This window comes from Sebastes umbrosus, chromosome 15 (assembly GCF_015220745.1).
Source record: "Sebastes umbrosus isolate fSebUmb1 chromosome 15, fSebUmb1.pri, whole genome shotgun sequence".
Taxonomy (NCBI): Eukaryota; Metazoa; Chordata; class Actinopteri; order Perciformes; family Sebastidae; genus Sebastes; species Sebastes umbrosus.
In genome coordinates, this window is record NC_051283.1 from 1,955,418 (window position 1) to 1,979,141 (window position 23,724).

Genomic DNA, 23,724 nt, shown 5'->3' on the forward strand with positions numbered 1-23,724 from the left:
GACACCGCAGCAGTTCCGCTCCGGTCCTGCTGACGGCGCTGTCGCTTCTTTGACAGACGGTTAAAAACCTTCTCTGGAGTTTCCTCCGACTTTTAAAAATTTGAGCGACAGCAGGGTGAAGAGAGAGTCACATCTGGAAGGTAAATCCACCTGAAAACGAACACTGACACAGTCACAGCTCATTATGGTGTTACCTAACAGCGGTTAGTGTTCTTAACTGATACAACATGTTGTTGCGGAGTTAACTCTGAGTCACATGCAGTCTGAGCTTCTCTAGCTAGAGAAGCTAACAGTGTTAGCAAGACGGCGCCGGCTGACGGAAGGCCCGTTAGACGATGCTAACAAGCTAACTGGATGATTTAAACACCTTTGATTCAGATCGACCGTCCGGCAATAACCAAGATAACATAACATACTATATCAATTCTGTTTTTAAGAGGAAGGAGGCACGTCTCTGAGCTAGCTCACATTGGTAACTTAAAGGAATAAATAAACCACATCACAACAACTGTCTGTAATAAGCTGCACATTGAGCTACGAGAAGCACTGAGTGCTCAATTTATTAGGTACACGTGGCTAGTTTAATCCAACAGTCCTGCAATAGATCCCACGCTCATGAAGGTTCTATTGTTCAGTGTGTGTTGATCCAGTGTTAGAGAGGTGTTGATTAAACGTTATGATGATTTTGGATGTAGTCATTTCTGGTACTGTTGAATTGTACAGCGTTACACTAAGAGTTGTGTCTAATATTTACTCTCATTGATACCAACAGGGTGGACAAAATATTTAAAACACCTCAGTAAATTGCTATGTAATTCAACATCTCCAGAACTGAAACTGATTGACAGAAAAATGTATAGGCATTTATTTTGATAATTAATCTGTTAGTTATTTTTATAGCAAAAAAAGCCAAACACTCTGAAATTCTCTCTGAAAACGTCTTCTAACTCCCGCCTTTACCTTTTTGTGATTAGTAAACTGATAACTTTAGTTTTAGGACTGTTCGTCAGACAAAACAAGGAATTTAGGAATTATATTAGACAAAATATAATCTGGAATTGTGGATTTCTTTTCTTGGTATGTTATATAACCTACTGAACCATCTAAGATGCTATTGTTAAATTAACTGTGAGTGTCTACTGAATCAAAAATGTACATTATATGACCAAAAATATGTGGACATTACACCATGTGCCCATGGATTTGAGTTGAGATGTCAATCAAACATCTCATCCCAATGAGATGGCAGTCATCTGCTGCTTCCAGCCTCCAGTCTACTGTGAAGGCTTTCCTCCAGATTGTGGAACCTGGCTGCAGGGGTGTGCACCCATTCAGACACTAGAGGATTAGTGAGGTCTAACACTGATGTTGGGTTTCAAGGCCTGGCTTGATGTCTGCTTTCCTGTTCATCACAAACATGTTGGGTGGGGTTGAGGTCAGGGGTCTGCAGACCAGTCCAGTTCTTCTTCACCAAACTGGGAAAACCATTTCTGTATGGATCTGGCTTTGCACACGGAGGCATTGACATGTCGAAACAGGAAAGTGTCCTCCCCAAACTTGTTTCCACAAAGTTGGAATCACACTTTTGTCTAAAATATAATATGCTCTATGATTTCCCTATTCCCGTACCTGGAACTAATAGGCATATCCTAAATCACGTAAAGCAGCCTCTGAACAAAAGCCATGTCCAAATGATTTTGGGGTTAGATTGTATGTCCGGGGTCGAGTATTTGACACAAATGAGATTTTGGATGTAGTTTATCATTGTAGGAAAGGGCCAGTAATCACATTCAAATGATTGTCTTCTGATACAAAGGTGTTGCCTCAGAAACATTTTTGTTGTTTTGTTTTTTTAACCGATCAGGTGTTAGTTCAAACTTGTTAAACCGGCTTATCACACCCTATATGTACCCGCTGCTTGTGATGAACATTTTATATCTTGTTGTGTGAGCAAACAAAAGCTGTGATCTACGATCTGTCATCTGCGGTGTGGTCTCTTTTTGTTATTCCTGCAGGTTGAGGGCCATGGCTCGTGGGCAGCAGAAGATTCAGTCTCAGCAAAAGAATGCCAAGAAGGCAGCAGATAAGAAGAAAGGTCAGGCCGCTGACCAGAAGACTGCAGCGATGGCCGCACTGGTCCACACCTGCCCCGTCTGCCGGGTGAGTACAATACCTGCAGCTGACTGCTGATCAGATTTAGCTGTAGCTTGGAAGTTTTATCCACAGAAGAATCTATTAGAGATCTGGTTTACTTTCTCTCTAGAAAATGTGTGATACTACTTACTGTATTCTCCAAGGCCTCAATGATGTGACAGTTATTTATTTCATCAGGTGTTTAATGGGTATGTTTTGTATTTGAATTAAATACTACATCACGGTGTGCAGGCCTGAGATGACTCCCCACCGGGGCAAAGCATCCGGGAGTTATGCGTTTTTAAACTAAAATGTGTTATGTGTTAAGTAGCGAACTCCTTTAAGGAATAACTCAGTGCGTAGGTTGTGTGATTAACTTTAGGGAGTGTCGGTTTTTGAGAGAGAGAGAGAGAGAGAGAGAGAGAGAGAGAGAGAGAGAGAGAGAGAGAGAGAGAGAGAGAGAGAGAGAGAGAGAGAGAGAGAGAGAGAGAGAGAGAGAGAGAGAGAGAGAGAGAGAGAGAGAGAGAGAGAGAGAGAGAGAGAGAGAGAGAGAGAGAGAGAGAGAATTGCCTGTGAAGGTTTTAATTAAGTGGTTGGTTAGTTTACACACCTTGGTTATATCTATTTTCCTGTGAAGAGAAAAGGGAACGTGTCATTTTAGTTACTGAGTTAAAGGTGACTTAGTTGAATTTGTTTTGTGTTTAAAGTATTATACTGGTGTTGATATGGTATTTGTTTATTACTGTGTAAGAAAGCCAGAAGGTTAGTTTGGAACATAAATCAAACATTTTGAGAGTAATGATTAAGAAAAGACATAAGCATTTAAGAAAATAAATATATATATTTTGTTATTCCGTTAACATTGTTTCCCTTAGCATTTTATTATCATAAGGTTTACATCCTAATACTGTTCAATACTGAAGAATACAAGTGTAACCCATAGTATATGAGTGTAGTAGTTCCACAGTGGAGGCACCGCGCGTAAATTGGTTATTTACTCCAGGTTGTAACTGCATACATTCTGTGGTTATTATTGACAATCATTATCTTGTGTTTACGTCCTTGCTTATGGTTATGCTCAAGCCTGTACTGATAACATCTACTGGTAATGGAAGATTTTAGCCAGCTCACCGTCAACCGCTAAGAACTCAGGATCCTGTTTAAAATATGAAATGATAGCCCAGTCTCATATCGAGCTCATTCTAGATACTGCTGTTTAAAGCATATTATAGTCAAGAGAGGGTTACATAAGTATCCGATAAAACAAAACTACAAACAAAATTGTTCGGTTACTGTATTAAAGCTTTTTATTTTATGTCACATTTTTATTGTTAATTAAAACTCAAAATGAGACTAAAATTGGCAACCGTATTATCAGTTTCGGCAATCAAAAGCTGAGGCCTGGTTGCCAGCTTGGCAACTACTTTTAAAAGTTAATGTTGAGCACTGTAAACCATAATTAACCGTCTGGTTTCTTTAGGATTCTGTCCTAAGGAGAATACTCTTACAACTGTAACTTGAGCATTATTAGTATTATTGAATATATATTGTGATAATTATCGATCAATATAGAAAAAAAATATTGTGATAACATTTTTGGCCATATCGTCCAGCCCAATCTCATCAGAGATTAGGGCTTTCCTTGGTCTTGGTCTTGCTCCTCCTCGTTCTCCTGTTTCTCTCCTCTTGCTATCTTTCTCTCCTGTTGGCATCCATTGCTCCAAAACAGAAGAACTCACCTGTGGCCCTTTTATTCCTTAAGCTCTGATTGCTAATTGAAAAGTTATGCAACATGTTTGTCCAGGAGTGTGAGGAGTCCAAGTGGATAGTAGGACATTTAAATTAAACATGTTGAATGGCAGAGTGTTCCATGTGAAGACATGAGATTCTATGAAAATAATAATTTCCTGAAAATTGGGCCAAATGTAGAGAATTGTATGTAGTGTTTTGAAAAAAAAGTGGTTTAGAACCGCAATCTGAGTGTAAAGCAGGACATGTGCTTGTATTTTAGCAGAATTCAGGGGGTTGGTACATGAGTTACAGGTTGTGGTCATTGTGTCTCAAGTACCAGTGTTAGTGTGTAAACAATTGAGGAAAAACGGTATCATTAGACTAGCCATTTCAGGTCTAATGTGTTCCCACACTGAAACCATGATTCTCTTTTGTTTTTTCAGACACAGATGCCTGACCCTAAGACCTTTAAGCAGCACTTTGAGAGCAAACACCCCAAGTCCCCCATGCCTGCTGAACTGGTGGACGTTCAGGCATAAAGAAGGGCCGACTGGACCTGAACCCGGTAAGACCGCGTAATGTTTTCTCTTAGACAGTTGGTTTTATGAAACCTCTCAAATACCACTTTCATACCAACTACCTCCTTTTGTCAATTCAAACCAAGCCAGTCAACCCGGGTTGAACCCTGGTCAGGACAATTCAGATACGACCTGGGTCAGACCCGGGAGCAATGCATACCAATGAGCTTAGGCGTTAGAAATGGGCGGGGGGGTTACACCTCTGGGGGATTACAGAGAGAGGAGATGATAGTGGCATCATCAATTTAAGCAAAAACATAAAATGTAACAGAATGATGCATATTTTTGGGATACAGTGTAAATATAGTACACACATCATTTTTAGCTCTATAAAATGTTTAACTGTGTTGTATATATGGAGCTGTAATGTATGCAGAAACATACAGACAACATACAGATTTACAGTATCTATTCATCAACATGAACCTTTTTCCTCTGTCTATCTACAGTACCCATTTATCATATATTAGACTACATTGTGCCATTTAATATGATAATATAGGCTACATTTACTAAAGGATTAGACACTTCTGAAGACTGAAATGTATATTTCACTCACTCCACCATCCCAGCAAAGATTTACTTCATATAGTAGACCTACTAAAGTTGTTCAGCTGGACATGTGGCAACTGTTGGATAATGTAACAGTTTGTCCAAACATATTAAAATTAGTTTATATTTCATTTAGTTTGCTAAGTACTTGATGATGTAATGAACCCAGGCTGGGTTTGTTACTTTGTAACTGAGAGAACAGGCGACAGATGGATCTTTTTGCAGGTTTATTTTGAAAGTTATCAAATAGAAGATGTGTAAACATGCTTTAAAAACAGATGCTTAGAATAATACAAATTATATCAGAAACGGCTTTTTAATTTCACCAAACCTCAGTCAGCTTTCTACGTTATGAAGAAAACTAAGCATTTTAAAAAGAAAACTTTATTGAGGATTTTTGCTAACTCACTTGGTCAACTTTAATTAGAAATGCACCGATTGCAATTTTGGCTGATTCAGAATTTTTTTTTAAAGTCTGACCTGCCAATTCAGATTTTTGCCGGTTTCAATTTCTACTATAATTGACCCTTCGCTAAGCCCCGCCTCCCACTGCTACTCCCTCAGACTGTCAGAGCTGCCATGGAGCCCACACGGTCACTAACTGCACACTAATTTTTGTAAAAATTAAAAATCGATTTCAGAGAAAAGCAGACAGAAGGATTTACAATATGCGTTTGGAGGATATATCAGGATGTTAAACTGATTCAGCATCTAAAACAGATTAAAAGATAAAGATAGAAGCTAAAGCCTGCAGATCACAGTAAACCACCGTCACCTGGCGATCGAGACAGAAGACCATGAAATTAATAAGAACAACTCTGTTCCTGTAAAGCCGGGTAGGTCTTTATTCACTGTTACAATATTTAAAAAGCAAAAGCAGTATGTGTATACATTCAGTAGCTTGCGTAGCATAATGCTAACGTACCCTGCTAATGTTAGCTCCACAGGTTTTTACGTAGAAACGATTATCTCCTTCCAACCTCTCCGGGTAATGAGTAGCACTATTACACAACGTTTAATCATGAGTAGCTCCAAATCCACAAAACCAGCCTGAAAATGAAGAAAATCTGAACCGATTGCATGAGAATCTATGGGGCACAGCCGTATAGTAGTCGGACCCTGGTCAGAGCTGGCCCATGCTACGCTATGATTGGTCAGTCTGTGTTCGAGGGGTGGGGCTTAGGGAAGGTTCAATTGACAGAAAGGCTCCAGACTAACTTTTTTCATCACCGTTCCGAAAAGTAATTTCAACCGTCCTGAATTCAGTGTAAACTGTCAAAAATTCTAAATGTTCTCCATTAATGTTGTCACCAGGGTCTAAAATTAACTTTTTTCACTGCCTGCCACTATAGTAGGCAATTTTTTTTTTGTCTGCCACTCAGTAATTTCATCTGCCACTTTTGAAATCGATGCGCTAAATGAAGGAATAACATTTATGATCTGGTGTCATTCAATGTACAATATATTTTACATGAACATTATATGTATGGTAAATTCCAGTGTACGAATTACACTGTAGCTTCAGTTAGAGCCCCATTTTTCATGGGAGGGAGGGTACTGTACACAGTACTCTACTGTACATAGTACTCTACTGTACACAGTACTGTTCTGTACTTTGCTATTGTCAGCTGTAGTGGTTATTTGGATAAAACACAATTTAAATTAAAGCTGCAAGCAGTGATGAACAGGCCCTTGCACCTTCCCACACGTCGGGGGTACTGGCGGGACACCAATCGAAACACCCGTGCATTTCAGTGACCATCGTGTGTGACTGCACGCACAAGTAAGACTTTATTTCCTGCGTGGATTGAGTTGCACAGGAAATGACGTATTGCAAATTTTTCACCACTTCCTGTGTCCACTGTGTGGTGCTAGAGAACACACAGTAAACATGCATTATGTTGCTCTATATCAAGTATAGATCACACAATGTAAAGTTCATGTGAATCAGATGATGTTTGTCACATAACGCTGACTTCCTGTTGCCAGTAGGTGGCGCTATGACTAAGTCAATATTGTCATGTAGATGTCCTCAGGCCTGGACGGCTATGGAGTTGGTCAAATTTGGGGCAGATTTGACCAAGTACAGTCGAGTTACAACAGTTTGACGTTTGATGGCGAATCATGTAAATTCTCCACCGCGGAACGTCGTTTCATAAAAACTCACGTTTTGATCAACTTTTCATCACAAAGGTCTGAAGATTGTACCGACCAAATTTGAAGTCGATCGGGTTAAAATACAGAGCCTGAAAATGGCCAAAAATACTCGAAAAAAACACACACAAAATTCAAAATGGCCGACTTCCTGTTGGGTTAAGAGCATGGCCCCAAGAGACTATTTTTAAAGTCTACATGTGATACATGTGCCTACCAAATTTTGTACATCTCGATGAAATGTACTGAGTGCTGCTTCGTTGAAAGTTTGTAGACAGCGCTATTTAGCCCCTTTGCCACACCCAAGCACAAAAACCATATCCGTTAACAAATTTTAGCATTTTTAATGAGTGTGCTAAGTTTTGTTCGTTTGCAAATAAATCTACCCCTTCAAAAACAACTTCCTGTTTCACAACGAATGATGCGTCGCCAAGGCAAGTACGTTCAACGAAAGCTAAAAAGCTTTGTGGTCTGACATCAGGAACTTTTTAACACCACGCTGACCAAATTTGAGGTGGATCTAGTTAACCTGCTAAGAGTAGTACGCCAAAATATAGCAACTGTAACTTCCTGTTGCCACTAGGTGGCGCTAAGAGTATGATTCAAAATTGGCCTGTAGATGTCTTCAAGCCGGGACGCTCATCAAATGTATTTAATTTGGAAAAGATCTGACCACCTGGAGTCGAGTTGCAGCGGTTTGTTTGTGCCATGCCGCCACGGTGCCGCCATTGGATAAAAAATCACAATTTTCAAGAGGAAGCATCATCAAGGTCTTCAGGCTTTTCTGACCTCATTTGAGGCAAATCTGATTAATTTGTGAGGCAGGGTTCATCAATGTGCAAAACATGACATTTCCTGTTACCACTAGGTGGCGCTATGACTTAGAATCAAAATTTGCATGTTGATGACGTCGTGGAGGGACTTTTATCAGGCATGAGAAATTTGGAGCAGATTGGTTAATGTACGCCGAAGTTACAACAACTTCCTTTCTTTTGGCGAAAGGTGTTTTTTCACTGCCACGCCCCGGCAACATAGTTCCATAAAAACAGAAGCAGCTTTTCATCACAAAGGTCTTAAGACTGTACTGACCAAATCTGAAGTTGATCAGGTTAAATCTCTAGGAGTTCGTTAAAATACAGCGCCTGGAAATGGTAAAAAAAAAAAGCGACCTAAAATTGGAAATGGCCGACTTCCTGTTGGGTTTACGGTAAACCTCCAAATGTTTTGTTTTTTTTACGTCTCAACATGTTACATATACCTACCAAATTCCATACATCTAGATGAAACTTGTCGCCGGGGCTACTCAATATGGGGCGTTATCCAGCCAATTAACTACCCCCGGGCACGAAACCCACATCAGATATCTATTTCACGCACGTCTGACGTGTGCCAAATTTTTAAAAAAGTTGACTAGCCCAAGCAGCTCGTTTTTGCGCTCAAAGAAGCAATAGAATAATAATAATCCTTAGAAGAACAATAGGTCCTCGGACCATCACGGTCGGTACTCGGGCCCTAATAATAAACATAGCGATTTCAATAGGGCCTCGCCGACCCCTGGTCGGTGCTCGGGCCCTAATGATTATGATTATTTAAATTTAAAAACCCAGATTTGTTGTTCACAGTGTCCCATTATCAGGGGAAAATAGGTTGCATCCCCTCTGGTTTATTACCGCCATGCTGTTGAGTGTTTTTTTTTTCTCCCCGTCATGGCTCCGGTCCCAAACAAACTGAAACATGATACAGCGTGCGTATGCGTCATTGTGCATGTGTAAATGTCGGAAAGCATCAATAAGAGGATCCGATAGTCACTGAGACATGATATGCCAAGGAATCTGACAACTAGGAACCAGTTCTCTATTCCCATCCCTAGTATTTTCCCTGCCTGCCAAAGTGGCGGATGGCCTGACGATTTCACCCGACCCTGGTTGTCACGATACTGGAAATTCTAACTTTGACACACTACCTTGAAAAATATCAATATTCCATACCATGGGGAAAAATGTACACAACATTTAGGGCATAACATTTTATTTTTATTAAAAGATAAATAGCGTTGTGTGTGTGTGAAGAGAGAGCAGAAAGCGCAGCTGGTACTCGTGTACTGATACTGCAAAAAAAGAGTATTGAAACTGTTTCAAATATTCAGTATCGATATGTATCGATACTTCAATATTTGACAACACTATTATCCATTTACATTGTTATTGTCATCTATAGTGGCTATTTGCATAGAAACACATTCAAATGAGGAAATAAATACATTTAAATATTTGCTTTGTTTAAGAATAATCTTGGCATTAGTAGTTTTAATTATATATTATGACGCTTCATAATGCAAGTCAATGCAACCTCCGTTAACGTTAGCTGATTAGCTCCGTGCCGTCGGCAGAGGAGCCAGTCAGTGTGATTACACTGAGCAGCATGCATGGGAATGAACAAGTGTATGATTAAGTTGGTTGTTCCAAATGTTTTAAGGTTATTCCTCCACGGCTTATTTTGGACTTCGGCACTGACAACGTTTTATGATTCAGCTTTGTTTCATCTATCGTGCAGATTTCGTGGCAAGAGCGCCACCATGTTGCAGTACTCTAGTCTGTGACGTCACAAGGCCTCTCCCCCATCAGAGAGGGGGAGATAGAGACAAGTGATCAGAGAAGGGAGAGGACGGGAGATGGGGAGACAGAGACAGGTGATCAGAGAGCGTAGAGGACAGGAGATGGGGAGACAGTCAGCTGCAGCTGGACTCAGTGCCTGTCTGACAGCTCTTTCAGTGTCACTAGCCAACGCTGCAGTGAGTTACTGATCTCTGTCTCAACGGCAGTTAATGAAATAGACTGATTTGTCCGTAGTTTTAACATTGTAAAACTCAGCTTTACATCCAGGATAGGGATGTTAATAATTAACCGTTAACCGACATTAAGAATTTTAACCGATTAATGCTATCGGTTAAACGGTTAAAAGGAATATTAATAATTAATTAAAAAGCTGAGCAAAACTCAGAAGTGCGGCTTGTCACTTGAAGGAGAAAAGCTGGTCCACCTTAACAGTCCACCTTAAGAGACTATGAGCTGGCGTTGCCAGATGTTTCCTTGGCTTCCGTCTTTCACGGTCTCTACCGAACGATGAAACAAAGCTTTTTTTCTCTTAAATGCTTACATTTGTCATGTTTGTTATATAATTGTTCATTAGAGTGGCAATCAATTTAGTAACCCAGCTTAACTTGGTTGAGTGTTTCATTTCCACTAATACTAACAAAGACCATAAACTGTCGCTTCCAGATACACAATGACCACGGACTAAACATTGAATCACTGCACCTGAAGGATGTTGATGACGAACACTGGGAGCCGTCAGTATTCATGGACAACATGTCGGAATGGAGGGATGTGCTGTGTACGTACATGTGAGTTTGTGAAAGAAAAAACAATAACGACGGGGCAGAAGTACACCAGCACCCCACTTTTATATTTATTATGTACAACTACGAGGGAGGGGGACCTGCAAGATTGCCTGCTAACACTGAATAATATTATCTTGTGACTAATTACTGGGAGATGTGATGAGTCTGAAGAAACTACGATGGGAAGTGAAAAAAACAGCAAATATTTTTGAATATGTGGTTAGCTAGGAAGAGATTGCACATTTAACACCCCAACTATATATTTAATCACTCGTCTACAATGGACGTGGCACCGCTGTCGAGTTTAAACCTTGTAACTTCAAACATTTTCTCCTGAGTAGAGGGTATTCATCTGATGTCGCCTCAGCCATCCGTGCATACCCTCCATGTAAGATTAAAAAAATTAAGTTTTCATGACCATTGGCCTCTTCAAAATACTAAAATCCCATTGTATATTTTTGTTGGTGGTAAAATATAGAGTATTAGTTCCTCAAACTATTTGCCGAGATTCCTGGTTTTTGCCCAACAACACTCGACAGCTCTGCCTCCTCTGTGCTGCTGCTCCACAGGTGTCCACCCTCAGTAACACCTTACAACAGTACCTCACGTTAAACCACACAGTAAATCTCATAGTATGTTGTTTTTTTTTTTTCCTCCCAAATTCTTCTGCTTCTGCTCATTTTTAATGTGGTCCTCCTTGGGCATGTTTCAAAACATAATCTTGGCAATAACACCATCTTTGTCCCACTTCAGTTAAACCAGGACAAGATTTGCTCTGTGCTCATTTATGCTTTCAACTGTTGGCAGTTTGGTTGTTTGTTTGTTTGTTTGTTTGTTTGAAGAAACCGTAAATGATTGACAGTTAAAGACATGATTAATCCCGGTTCTTTTTGGTTCTTCATATACTTACTAACGGGCAAATACGTCACTAAATTTCCTCAATGTATTTTTTTTTTTTTTTTACCCTTTTCAATAAATTGAACATTGTATTTAATGTGCCTGGTCTTCTCAGCTCATTCTGTGTACATGACAAGATGAAAGATGTGATTATTAATTACATGACCGTGTACTATACAGCTGTGGTGTAGGCTGATGTAGAGTACTGTGTATCCACAACAGGGCTGCAACTAATTATTTTCATGATCAATCAATTCAAAAAATATTAAAGCAAAAGTGCTGATTTTGAATCAGTGAACTTTGAATTTGATTAAGAAAATTGATTCAGTCACTGATCCTAAATCAGAACTCAAATACATAATCACAAACCTGTTAAATTACAGTTCTGGTGCCTTTCTCATTCAGAGTTCATGTCTGGGGGGGAAAAACATCATCCATGTACATTTTGGTTTGTTTGTTTGTCTCTCATAGACACCCACAGGTCTTAACCACCATGTTACGGTGCTTTTTGAGGATGACGTTGTTGTTGTCGTCGTAGAAGAGGACTGAGATGGGGCTGAGCTTGGTGGGGGCGCAACATGCCTTTGGAACCTCGTCAGGCTTCAGGAGGTGGACCTGCAGAGTGAAATACAGTTCATATTTACTATTCAGATATTTGACTGGTTTAATATACACTGCTCAAAATAATTAAAGACTTAAGTCACACATTTAAGTGTGTCAATTTTGTTCTCAATTTGTTAAGAACAAAATGGCATAACAGTCAATGGAAACCAAAATCATCAACCAATATTTCATTGGAAATAGTATGCTATTCACGTATTGGTTTCATACTATGGTTTCAGGCCTACTAATACTGTTTTAGTGTACTAAATAGCATGTTAATATAGAATTCCAGAGGCAGTCACCGAAAAGGGGTTTACTTCACGTAGAGTATTCCAGTATGTGGTAAGTATTTATATATGTTTGGTTCACTTTTCTAAAGGAAAATATCCATGGTGGGATGTGTGTCATTGCTGTACTGACCACTTGCTGGATGAGGGCGTGGTTAGTGGCGTTCATGCAGGAGCCCAGAGGATAAAAACACTCTCCATCACAGTAGTAAGCTGAATATCCAGTGGGGGCCAAAACCCAGTCCTGAGCAGAACCACAGAAACATAGTTACAGGCAGGAAAATCATCAAAACGTATCTAATCTATTAAGAAATATCACTACTATTTAATTTGACATCAAATAATATTGTAACAACCAACAAGACATGGGCCTGTATTTATTAAACTGCTCAGAGTAAATGCGATGAGGGCTCCTTCACCTTTCCTACTTGAATATAAGTGATTTATTAAATGTATTACCACTTATATATGCTTAAGTTAGAAAAAATACAAATACCTCAACATTTGACTTAAGTACAGTACCACTGCTATTTATATATTGTAAACATTGCACTGTTGTTAATTTAATATGTGAATTGGAAATATTAGGGATTTCAAACAATTACAATGGACACATTTTAAAAACTAAAATTACATCACATTGATTTAGCAAAGCGGACACATCACTGACTAATGTGAGGATTGATTTTTAAAGAATGCCTGGTGGGGCAGGTGTCAGTGAAAGTTCTCTTAAATGTTGGAGAAAGCTGTTTAATAAATTAATCTTATTCTTCACACTCAGCAAATAACTTCTTCACTCCTCAGTTGTCTCTATAAAGCAGTGTAATTCTTAGTTTAAGAACAACTTATTACAGTTTCTCTCAGTCACTTTGGTGCTATACTACGACCTTTTTAACCGCCATACTATACTACGACCTTTTTAACCGCCATACTATTTTACGACCTTTTTAACCGCCATACTATACTATGACCTTTTTAACCGCCATACTATACTGTGACCTTTTTTAAACCATGTACTATACTATCACCTTTTTTTATCAACACACTGTACTATCACCTTTTATTCCGTCATAATAAATTATGACCTTTTTTAACGCCATACTTTACTATTACCTAGTTTTAACAACAGACTATATTATGATCTTTTTTTAACAACAGACTATACTATGACCTTTTTTTTTAAAAACATTCTATATTATGATCCTTTTTTAACGACATTCTATTCTATGACCTTTTTTTAACAACAGACTGACCCTTTTTTTACGACCTACTATACTATGACCTTTTTTTAAACGCCATAATATACTATCACTTTTTTTAAAGACATACCATACTGTGACCTTTTTTTAACGACATAATATACTATGACCTTTTTTTATCAACACACTGACTATCACCTTTTATTCTGTCATAATAAATTATCTTTTTTTTTTAACAATACTATACTATTACCTTTTTTTAACATCATACTATACTATTACCTTTTATTCCATCATAATAAATTATGACCTTTTTTTAACGCCATACTTTACTATTACCTTTTTTTTAACAACAGACTATATTATGATATTTTTTTAAACGACATACAATACTGTGCCATTTTTTTTACATACTATATGCGTTGCACTTTATAGACGGTCCCTGACCACTCGTCTCACAGCCGGCTGCGCAAAGAGACCGATGTTATGTGTCCAGCTCGGATTACAGCACGTTTTGATTAAAATGAGGTTGCAGCTCGTTGTCTGCCTTACTATGGTTAGAAAGAGACGTTGTTTGTATTTTAACAACGTTTCGGTTATGAGTTATTAATCCAGGAAGTTTGAATCCGTCAATATCTTTCCAACTTTACCGAAGTCAATGACTTGACTGTCAGGAATGACTGGAGGAAGTGCACTATGAAGTAACTCGTGCCCTCGAGTTACTAACTTGAGGGACTGAGTTACTAACTGGAGGGACTGAGTTACTAACTTGAGCGAAAGAGTTAATAAAATGTTCTCCTAGAGGTCTAGGGGGGCTCCGTCTTTTCTAAATTACTATACTATACCCTTTTTTTCAACATACTATACTGTGACTTTTTTAATCAACATACTATACTGGGAGTTTTTTCAACGTTCTATACTATAACATTTTCAACATACTGTACCCTTTTTTTAAACATACTATGATTTATATATGATATACAATACCATGACTTTTTTGACATACTATATTTTGACTTTTTCAATATACAATGCTATACCTTTTTTCAACATACTGTGACATTTTTATGACAAACTATACTATGACTTTTTTCAACATACTACACTTTTGTGGCATACTGTACTATGACTTTTTCAACATACTATATAATACCTTTTTTTCAACTTACCATGATTATTTTGTTGTTTTTTTCGACATACTATACTATGAATTTTACAACATACTATACTATGACTTTTTTTTTCGACACAGTATAGCATGAGTTGTTATGACATACAATACTATGACATTTTCAAAATACTATACCATATTTTTCAAAATACTATGATTTTTTATGACATACTACACTATGACTTTTTTAACATACTATACTTTTTTGACTTTTTTTCAACATACTATTCCATGATTTTTTGGAATTTTATGGAATGCTATAGTATTTATACATATATACATATATTATGATTATATAGTATAGCATTTTGACATATAACACTGCTTTTTTTTAGATAGTATAATATGATTTTTTCCGACATTTTTTATGCCATACTAGGAGTTTCTTCGACATATTTTTTTTTCAAAATACTATACTATCACTTGTTTCGTCATAATATTTTATGACATACTATACTATGAGTTTTTTTCAAAATACTATATTCTGACTTTTTTATGCCATAAGACTTTTTCATGACATTTTTATGGCATACTATACATTATACCCAAATTTTAAGACATTTTTCGTTATATTAAACTGACTTTTTTTTACTCATTTGTAAACAATGACACATGACTTGTCATTCTGATGGCACTGACATGTTCATTGAAATAAAAAAAAATACTTTTGAGAGATAAACTAAGGATTTTGAGCAAATTATGGGATTTTGCAGGTCATCCATTGAGTGGTGCTGTTTGAACGTTGTTGTTTTTTTTGCACTCACCAAAGTGACTGAGAAAAACTGTAATTAGACCCTGGATTTCCAAAAGGCATCTATGGTAAGTTTTTAACCCATTACAATGTGATATAATGACTTTTTGCCCCAGTAAATTATCCTGTTTTTTTCTCTTAAAAAGCAGCTTGAACAATGAGAATGATCTTGTATGTAAGCAGTAAAATGACATGTAGAATAATGAAACTGGCTGAAAAAAACTAAATTGACCTGAAGCCTCACTCATAAAACCTTGACTGAAATATAAATCAAGAATCAAAGGACTAAAATTCAGAGCTGACCTTCCATCCCAGGTCACTGAAGCTAACGTAGAGTTCATGTTTTTTACAGGGCTGACCTCCACTGTTTGCAGGACTCCGATCTGAACAGAGAAAAAAAACATCACTTAGTTAGATCAAAGTGAACAACTCACACTGATAAAAGTGAAGGAAGACATTAACTTTTCAGACTACAATTTCTATATTTTAAGTTTTTACATTGAACACAATCAGTACATCACAGGTCACCGAGGGTGGGTTCCCTTCGATTCACATCATTCAAAAGAATTATTGATCTGCACAATAACAAACATCAATGTAATTTTTTTATTTCAGTAATCTCTTCATTCTTCATTTATAAACTGACCTAATGATTCCTACTTCTCTTTTCATAACTGATGATTTCCAAATCTTCAGTCTTGAAAATGTCCTAATTTGCCAGATACATTTTTTTTTTTTTTTTCTAAAGAGTGTGTTGAAGTAACATTAAAGCATCAAATTCAGAGCTGTAATCCCACAAAGTGTGGGTGCCTGGAGCCTCACTATGGATGCTGGGGACTGGGAGGTCGTATTTGGGTTTCTTCTTCCGGGGATGTGGCTTGACAGCTCGTGGCGGCCGACACGGCACCTGACTCTCCCTGAAGAAGGTCACCATGAAGGGCTGTTTGGAGCGAGGGCCCCTGCGTCCTACCAATCCAATCCAGCCTGCAGACAGGGAGCGGTCTGCGAGAGGATACAGATATATGAATAAAGTTCAGTCAGTAGTGCTGGCAGCAGTTCTGTGCTGTGCTTTAAAACAAACCATTTCAAATAATTAAGATGGAAATCACCCAATAAGTACATTACACCAATTAACAGAGGATTATGAAGGTTCTGTGGTGCACCCACCCTCCTCTGTCTCCACATAGAGACGTATGCCCAGGTTGCTGCGGGGGTGGAGGAGCCAGTGGTTGGAGGCCGTGGTGACGTCGAAGGCCAGCCAGCCCTCCTGTCCTGCAGGCACCGACTGCATGTCCAGCAGCACCAGCTCTGGTTCTCTGAGCAAAAGACAGAAAAATAATGTCAATTTGATCAAACACATAAAAGTGACAAAAGAGAATTTTGACATCAACAACTTAAGAAAGATAAATGTAAAAACAATTCACTTTTCCTCCTACATTTCAATACTAAAAGACACATTTAAGGGACAACTGGAGGTTTCTCAATTTGGTTAAGAGAAGATCCAAGATGGCTGCAGAAACAAAGGTAAGCACACACCTGAGACATGCTTTGAAGTCATTGTACAAATTATCATTGGTCATGATAAAACACAGGGCTCGAACCCGGTTAGTCAGTTTCAAGGATGGTATTCTTAATTTCTAGGCCACACCCAAACCCAAATACCAAAAACATTCAAATTAGGGCTGTCAAAGTTAACACGATAACACGTTAACGCAAATTTGTTTTAACGCCACTAATTTCTTTAACGAATTAACACAACTCGCGATTTTTAGGTTGTAGCGGGCTCAGCTTTATAGCTAGAGTGAAGATACTGCCATCATATGAAAGCTAAGAAATTAAGGAATCCTTCGGTATCAACCATGTCATACTAGCTTGTTGACAAGGAGGCTAAATAACACTCCAAACTTGAGCTAAATTCTGGCGAGGAAAAACTGTCATGGCCATTTTCAAAGGGGTCCCTTGACCTCTGACCTCCAGATATATGAATGTAAATGGGTTCTATGGGTACCCACGAGTCTCCCCTTTACAGACATGCCCACTTTATGATAATCACATGCAGAGAGGATTTTTATTACATCTCAACATGTTACATATACGTACCAAATTTCATAAATCTGGGTGAACATGTCGCCGGGGCAACTCAATAGGGGACTCTATCGAGCCAATTTGCCACACCCAAGCACGAAACCCATATCAGATATCTATTTCACGCACGTCTGATGTCTGTGCCAAATGTGTGCCCAAGCACCTTGTTTTTGCTCTCAAAGAGGCAATAGAATAATAATTAAAACTGGAAGCAGCATTGAACGAGGGGTTACTGGCGGGACACCAATTGATGCAGCAAGGCTCAATGAAACAGGAACTCAGCTGAGTGCAATGATGCCTGCAACAAGAGTCTGCGACAAACCGTCCATCATTTTGAAATGGGGCGGGGCTAAAGTTTAGGGGTCGGGGAACATTGTCACTTATGAAAGAGGATCTCCCTGCTGAGTCCAATGAGGCCTCCCACAAGTCTGCAAAATATCGTAATTGAGTTCTGAAAGGGGGCATGGCTAATGTGTAAGGGGCGGGGAAAACCCATACCAATGAAACAGGAACTCTGCTGAGCGCAATGACACCTCCCACAAGACTCTAAGGGTGCATCCCAAAGCTCTTATTTGTCGTTTCCTCGCTCCTCGCTCCTTGTTTGAACTGGAAGTTGTTCTGTGACGCCATCTTGAAGACCGTCCCAAAGCTCTTATTTCTGCACCGAGGATCGAGGAGCGAGGAGCGAGAAGCGAGGATCGAGGATCGAGGATCGAGGAGGGATCTCTGAGAAGCGATGAGCGAAGATACACGAGAGTATCCTTCACGGAAGTCTTTTACCGACCGACACGCCCTCTTATTGGATATCAGTTACTGATTGGATGCTGCTGCTGATAGACACACCCCCTTATTGGATATCAGTTACTGATTGGACGCTGCTGCTGATAGACACACCCCCTTATTGGATATCAGTTACTGATTGGACGCTGCTGCTGATAGACATGCCCCCTTATTGGATATCACTTACTGATTGGATGCTGCTGCCGACGGAGTGATCGGATAACTTTACCTCTCAACATCACTGGAGTTTTATACCGGAGTGAAGACAGATCACAGATTAAACGTTTTATATTTTAGTGGTCTTCTGATTCACCGTCTAGTTATAATCTGTGTTAACTGTAACTCTGAACAGCAGCAGAAGGATTTGCAGTAGCTCTCCTTCACACACCGCCAGTGAAGCAGCCTGTCACTGAAAGGGGTTTATAAAACCTGATAAACGGGTCTAAATCAACTTTTTGCATTTATTAGAAAGAGTTTGCTTTTCATGATCTGTTATTTCCACCGTTAACTTTTGTTAATGATACTATTAAAGTCAGAGAGAGAAGGAGAGTCTGTCTGTCAGCAAAAAACACCTTTTACATCATTTATCCTCATTTCCATTCAGTCACATGATGCTGATCATACCTGAACATCGGTTTTATATGAGTTACATCATTTACATTTTCCCTTTAGCCTAGTAAATAATGTCCAGTGTTCAAAAGACACCATAGTCATATTCTGGGTTATTAAATAATGAATTCACAATCAGAATATCAATAACTACAGACACTAATAATGAATAAATAATACAAAGATATTGTGCCAGTAGAGATTGTTCCTGGTCCTCTAAGCAGGACTCAGTCCACAGTAGAAATACAGACTGCAGATGTTATTCATGTGCAGGTGTTTGTTAAGCAGGTAACAGGCTACAGAGAGAAAACACTGCTGCTCTGCCACTGAGAAGAACTGTGTCTCTTTATTAGTATTATTAGATCAGTTCAGACATAAACTCCATCTTAAGTCTCTACAGCTGTTTAAGCCAACTGACAGCTGATCCAGCTGTGATCAGCTGCTGCTGTCATCAGAAACGGATGGAGGAAACAACATCTCATTTCTCTTAAAACATATTTCCTTGTTTCCTCTGTCCTCGCATGGTTTCCTTGCGTCTCCATGCTTCCCTGGTGGGAGAGACTAAGACGCAAGGAAAAGACGCAAGTGAGGGAAACGTGGATGCAATTAAGAGCTTTAGGATGCACCCTGAGACAAAAGGTTCATGACTTATGAAAGGGGGCGTGGCTAATGTGTAGGGGCCGGGGATAACTCATACCAATTAAACAGGAACTCTCTGCTGAGGGATATGACACCTCCCACAAGACTCTAAGACAAACGGTTCATGAGTTATGAAAGGGGGCGTGGTTTGTGTGCAGGGACGAGGCTATGAGTCTATATTGGCATGTAAATGACCTCAGGCTGGGAACGTCATCATGGCTGAGAAATTTGGAGCAGATTTGACAAAGTATGCCGAAGTTACAACAATTTCCTGTTTCATGGCAAATCACGCCGAATGGCCGTCATGCCACGGCAACGCCGTTCAACGAAAACTCACAATCTTCACAACAATGCATCATCAAGGTCTTAAGGCTTTTCTAACCATAGAAAACATGTCTTATCCTGTTGCCAGTAGGGGGCGCTATGAGTGTGACTCAATATGGACATGTAAATGTCATCAAGACTGGACCCTTATCATGCCTGAGAAATTCGGGGCAGATTGGACTATGTACAGTAGAGTTACAACAACTTCCTGTTTCATGGGGAATGGTTCAAAATGGCTGCCACGTCACAACAAGGTCGATTGATGAAAACTCACCATTTTAATAACTTTTCATCCTGAAGGTCTTAAGATGGTCCTGACCGAATTAAGAGTCGATCTGACTAAATCTGTAGGAGTTCGTTGAAGTATGCAGCATGTAAAACGCTGTAAATGGGCGAAAATCGTACATTGAAGTCAAAATGGCTGACTTCCTGTTGGGTTTCCGGTATACCTCCAAGAGGCTTTTTTGTGCGTCTCCACATGTTACATCTGCTTACAAATTTTCATACATGTAGGTGAAACCTGAGCGATGGGCTTAATTTTTCTGGTTTTGTAGGAGGCGCTAGCGAGCCATTTTGCAACACCTAAGCTCGAGACCCTTAAAATATTTTTTTTTCCCGCGTCTGATAAGTGTGCCAAGTTTAACAACTTTTTGAGCTTGTTAAGGCGCTCAAAAAGGCAATTCATTTAAATAATAACAATAATACTTTCTACAGTTTTAATAGGGTCCTTGCGACAGATAAAGAGAAATAAAAAAGCAGTGCAACCTGTGTCTGCTCTCTCGCTGGATCTCGTAGACGGAGATGTGCAGTGTTCGGTTGGCCCTCTGGCCCATCGTCAGGGTCTTATAGATACGAAATTCTGCTGCCGTCACCGTCTCACCCTGAGGGAGGGGCGTCAGATCAAAACGAAACTCCTTCCAGTATGGACGAGGCTGCAAGAGGTCACGCTCCTGCTCCACTGCATAGAGAGAGAGAGATTTCTATGAGAAAAGATATTCATGAACAACTGACGAGAGCAAATATGGTGAACATTGGCATTTACATGAAGGCTTAGATTGATTGATGTTTGATACAAAGTTCTATTGTCTTTAAAGTCAACCCCTACAAATAAATCAACAAACAAGCAGGGATAAATACAAGTGAAAAAGAGTCTGATAAAATGTGTCCGATAGAGAGGAAGGACATTCAGATGGGGAACAGTTTTAGTTTAAAGCAGATGTAAGGGGAGAAAATGATGCAACTGTGAAAAAGGAGCAAGAAAAGAAACAGTGTGAAGGTGTGGAGGAGATGAGATCACTGGGAGATGAGTCAATGACACAGAGGGAGGAGAACAGTGTTCAGTCCTTTACTGGAGTAAAACACTCATCACATTAATGCACTTATAGTATCAAAAGTAGTCATTGTGCAGAAAAACGGACTGTCGTATTATATTTATGATGATTATAAGTGATAGGATTTTACTATTGCAGTTCAATACATCATATTTTATAAGCTGATTCAGTGAAGTGAGTAGTGGAACAGGATTTGGAGGAGGACAGGAAAAATAGTGGCAACACAGCAATCAAAGACAGAGTAAGCCTAACTTTTTATTTGCTCTAACCCAAAGTTGTACAAACGAAACAGAAAATCAAGCTCCTTCAGGACCCCTCGCACCATAACTGGAAAACCAAAAGCTACCCTAGCCGGGCCGCTAGCCGACTTACCGGTTCAAAATATAACAAAAGTTCACCCTGGAGGTCTTTGGGGCGGAAGAGACTGAGAGCTCCTCACTCTCAGCGTGTCCCACACCAAAAGAACTTCTCTGATTGTCCTTGATTCTCTCACGATGAGCTGATCAGCTCTAGCTGTGTGACCTCCCACACCCACTCTCATGTATGGGTGGAGCCACCTGGCAGGAATGTAGATGCCCCTTACAGAGCTATCAGGAAAATGTAGTGGAGTAAGAAGTACAATACTTGTCTCTGAAGTATTACGCAGCATGAAATGGAAATACTTAAAGGTTCAACAATACGCTTATTCACTGTTCTTGCTGAGAGTTAGGCTGCGCCAAAACAGTAAAAAATTACATTCTAACGTCTTTTCCTAACCACTTTTCCTTGACCTCGATGGAAAACGCCATGAGGTCAAGGGAAGATGAGAAGGAGAATTCAGAAGGACTTAGGAAAAGACAACCGCAGTGTTAAAGGTTCCATATTATAAAAAAGTGAGATTTTCATGTTTTTGGATTATAAAGCAGGCTTAAGTCCTATATAAATACTGTGAAGTATCGAACCACTGAAACTCAGAAACTCTGCATTTGAAACAAGCGGTCAGGATTTCTGTCCATTTGTGATGTCACAAATATACAATATTTAGACCCTTTACACAGATTTAAACGTTAACATTCTAAATGTGTCCCAGTTTATTCCTGGTTGCAGTGTATGTGAATGTCATCAGCTGACAGGAAGTACACATGGACCCAAGCTGTTGCCTAGCAACGCAATTCTGTTGCAATTTCGTCGCGATTCCGTCGGAATGCGCTAAAACGGAGCGTTTCAGACAGAGGGTAAATACAGGCATATTCAGGCCGACAGTATGAGGAAAACATTTTTTTAACATTACAGCATGTAAACATGTTCTAGTAGAAACACAAAATACAAGTACAAACCTGAAAATGAGCATGATATGGGACCTTTAAGAGAATCCGACTGCACTTTCACTAGGCTATGTGACGGCGGCAGGTGTTAGAGGGGCGGTTCTGCCGTGGTGAAACTACAATGTTCCGAAAATGGACTACAAAAGGTGCATGTTTGCCCTGTGCGTTGTTAAACAGCTCTTTTGGTGTGTGAAAGAGAGATACCACCGGTCCTTCTGCTGCTGGAACACTTTATAAGGATTATCTGACCTAACGTCGACAACCGGTGAAAAGTATCACTTCATTACTAAGGTTGGAATTGAAATAAAAGGGAATTACCTACAGGCTACCACAAAGTTCATATGATAAATATTGAGTTATTTTTGATTTATGGCTAAGGAGTAGAACAATTAAATATATATTTCTTCCTTCTCCTTTTTTTTTACTTATTTGTTACTTAAATAAATAAATAGAAATAAAGTGAAACAAAATGGTTGTCACTGTCCACTCATATTTATCAACATGAATCCCAATAGTATGTGGACTGTATGAAAATATTATGCAAGATTAAGCATATCGATTGTTTTCATGAACGGCAGCATGGTGTGTCTCTTTAAAAGTTGCGGCCGCAAGGAATTGTGGGACAGCATTAACCTCCTTTCCTTTGGTAAAGGATGGTCCAGTGTATCCTCTGCTAAAGGAGATAAGAAAGGAAGCATTGAAGCTCCTATCCTTAACATTTAGAGGATTCAAACAGCTCTTATCATGTAAAAAATACTTTTCGACCGCAGCCTTCAATAGATTTAACATAGTACGTACAAACTGGGAATGTCTGTGTTCTCGTGGAAGAGAGAAGAAAAATGTCTATACCTATTTTTTTAAGTTTTACTCTGCACCAGTTCTGAAATGTATTTATGAGGCATGTATGCTCTTTTTCACCAACATCCTGCATCCCAGTCCACTGTTACAGGATGGAGGTGTATTGCCTTTTCAATGGCAGGTCAACAGCTGCTGTTGACAGAGTGGAGAACATGTGACACACTTCACTCTGCCAAACTTTGAAAAAACGTGACTGACACACGTCCCCGTGTGGATTTCCTGTTAAAATATGTAGATGAGGAGGTGAGCGGGCGATCGTACACCGTCCTACGCCAAATCCAAACATGAAACCGAAACAACGGCGCACTAGGGATGCTCATTTTGAAAAATGTTCTTAA

General features: G+C 39.2%; 2 protein-coding genes across 3 annotated transcripts in view; one reads left to right on the plus strand and one right to left on the minus strand.

Annotated features, from left to right (window-relative positions):
- On the plus strand, positions 1 to 11,542 carry zgc:91910 (uncharacterized protein LOC445276 homolog). Of its 2 annotated transcripts, none has more exons than XM_037795055.1 (4): positions 1 to 140; positions 2,016 to 2,160; positions 4,308 to 4,429; positions 10,427 to 11,542. In XM_037795055.1, exons 2-3 carry the CDS (start codon positions 2,026 to 2,028, stop codon positions 4,401 to 4,403), a joined length of 231 nt encoding a protein of 76 aa, XP_037650983.1. In that variant the 5' UTR covers positions 1 to 140; positions 2,016 to 2,025; the 3' UTR covers positions 4,404 to 4,429; positions 10,427 to 11,542. The 2 variants fall into 2 exon arrangements, with proteins under 2 accessions (XP_037650983.1, XP_037650984.1); XM_037795056.1 differs by lacking the exon at positions 10,427 to 11,542 and adding an exon at positions 6,916 to 6,926.
- bmp8a (bone morphogenetic protein 8a) overlaps positions 11,206 to 23,724 on the minus strand; it is a 20,919-nt gene continuing 8,400 nt past the window's right edge. The window contains 6 exon segments of the mRNA XM_037795057.1: positions 11,206 to 12,060; positions 12,469 to 12,579; positions 15,760 to 15,839; positions 16,279 to 16,458; positions 16,624 to 16,772; positions 20,659 to 20,851. Coding sequence (XP_037650985.1) covers positions 11,911 to 12,060; positions 12,469 to 12,579; positions 15,760 to 15,839; positions 16,279 to 16,458; positions 16,624 to 16,772; positions 20,659 to 20,851 — 863 coding nt within the window. The 3' untranslated portion in view covers positions 11,206 to 11,910.

Bases quoted from the DNA above. Each gene is read 5' to 3' on its own strand.
- zgc:91910 (XM_037795055.1), top strand. From the start codon at position 2,026: ATGGCTCGTGGGCAGCAGAAGATTCAGTCTCAGCAAAAGAATGCCAAG. The intron at 2,161-4,307 runs GTGAGTACAATA...TTGTTTTTTCAG, and splicing joins ACACCTGCCCCGTCTGCCGG to ACACAGATGCCTGACCCTAA.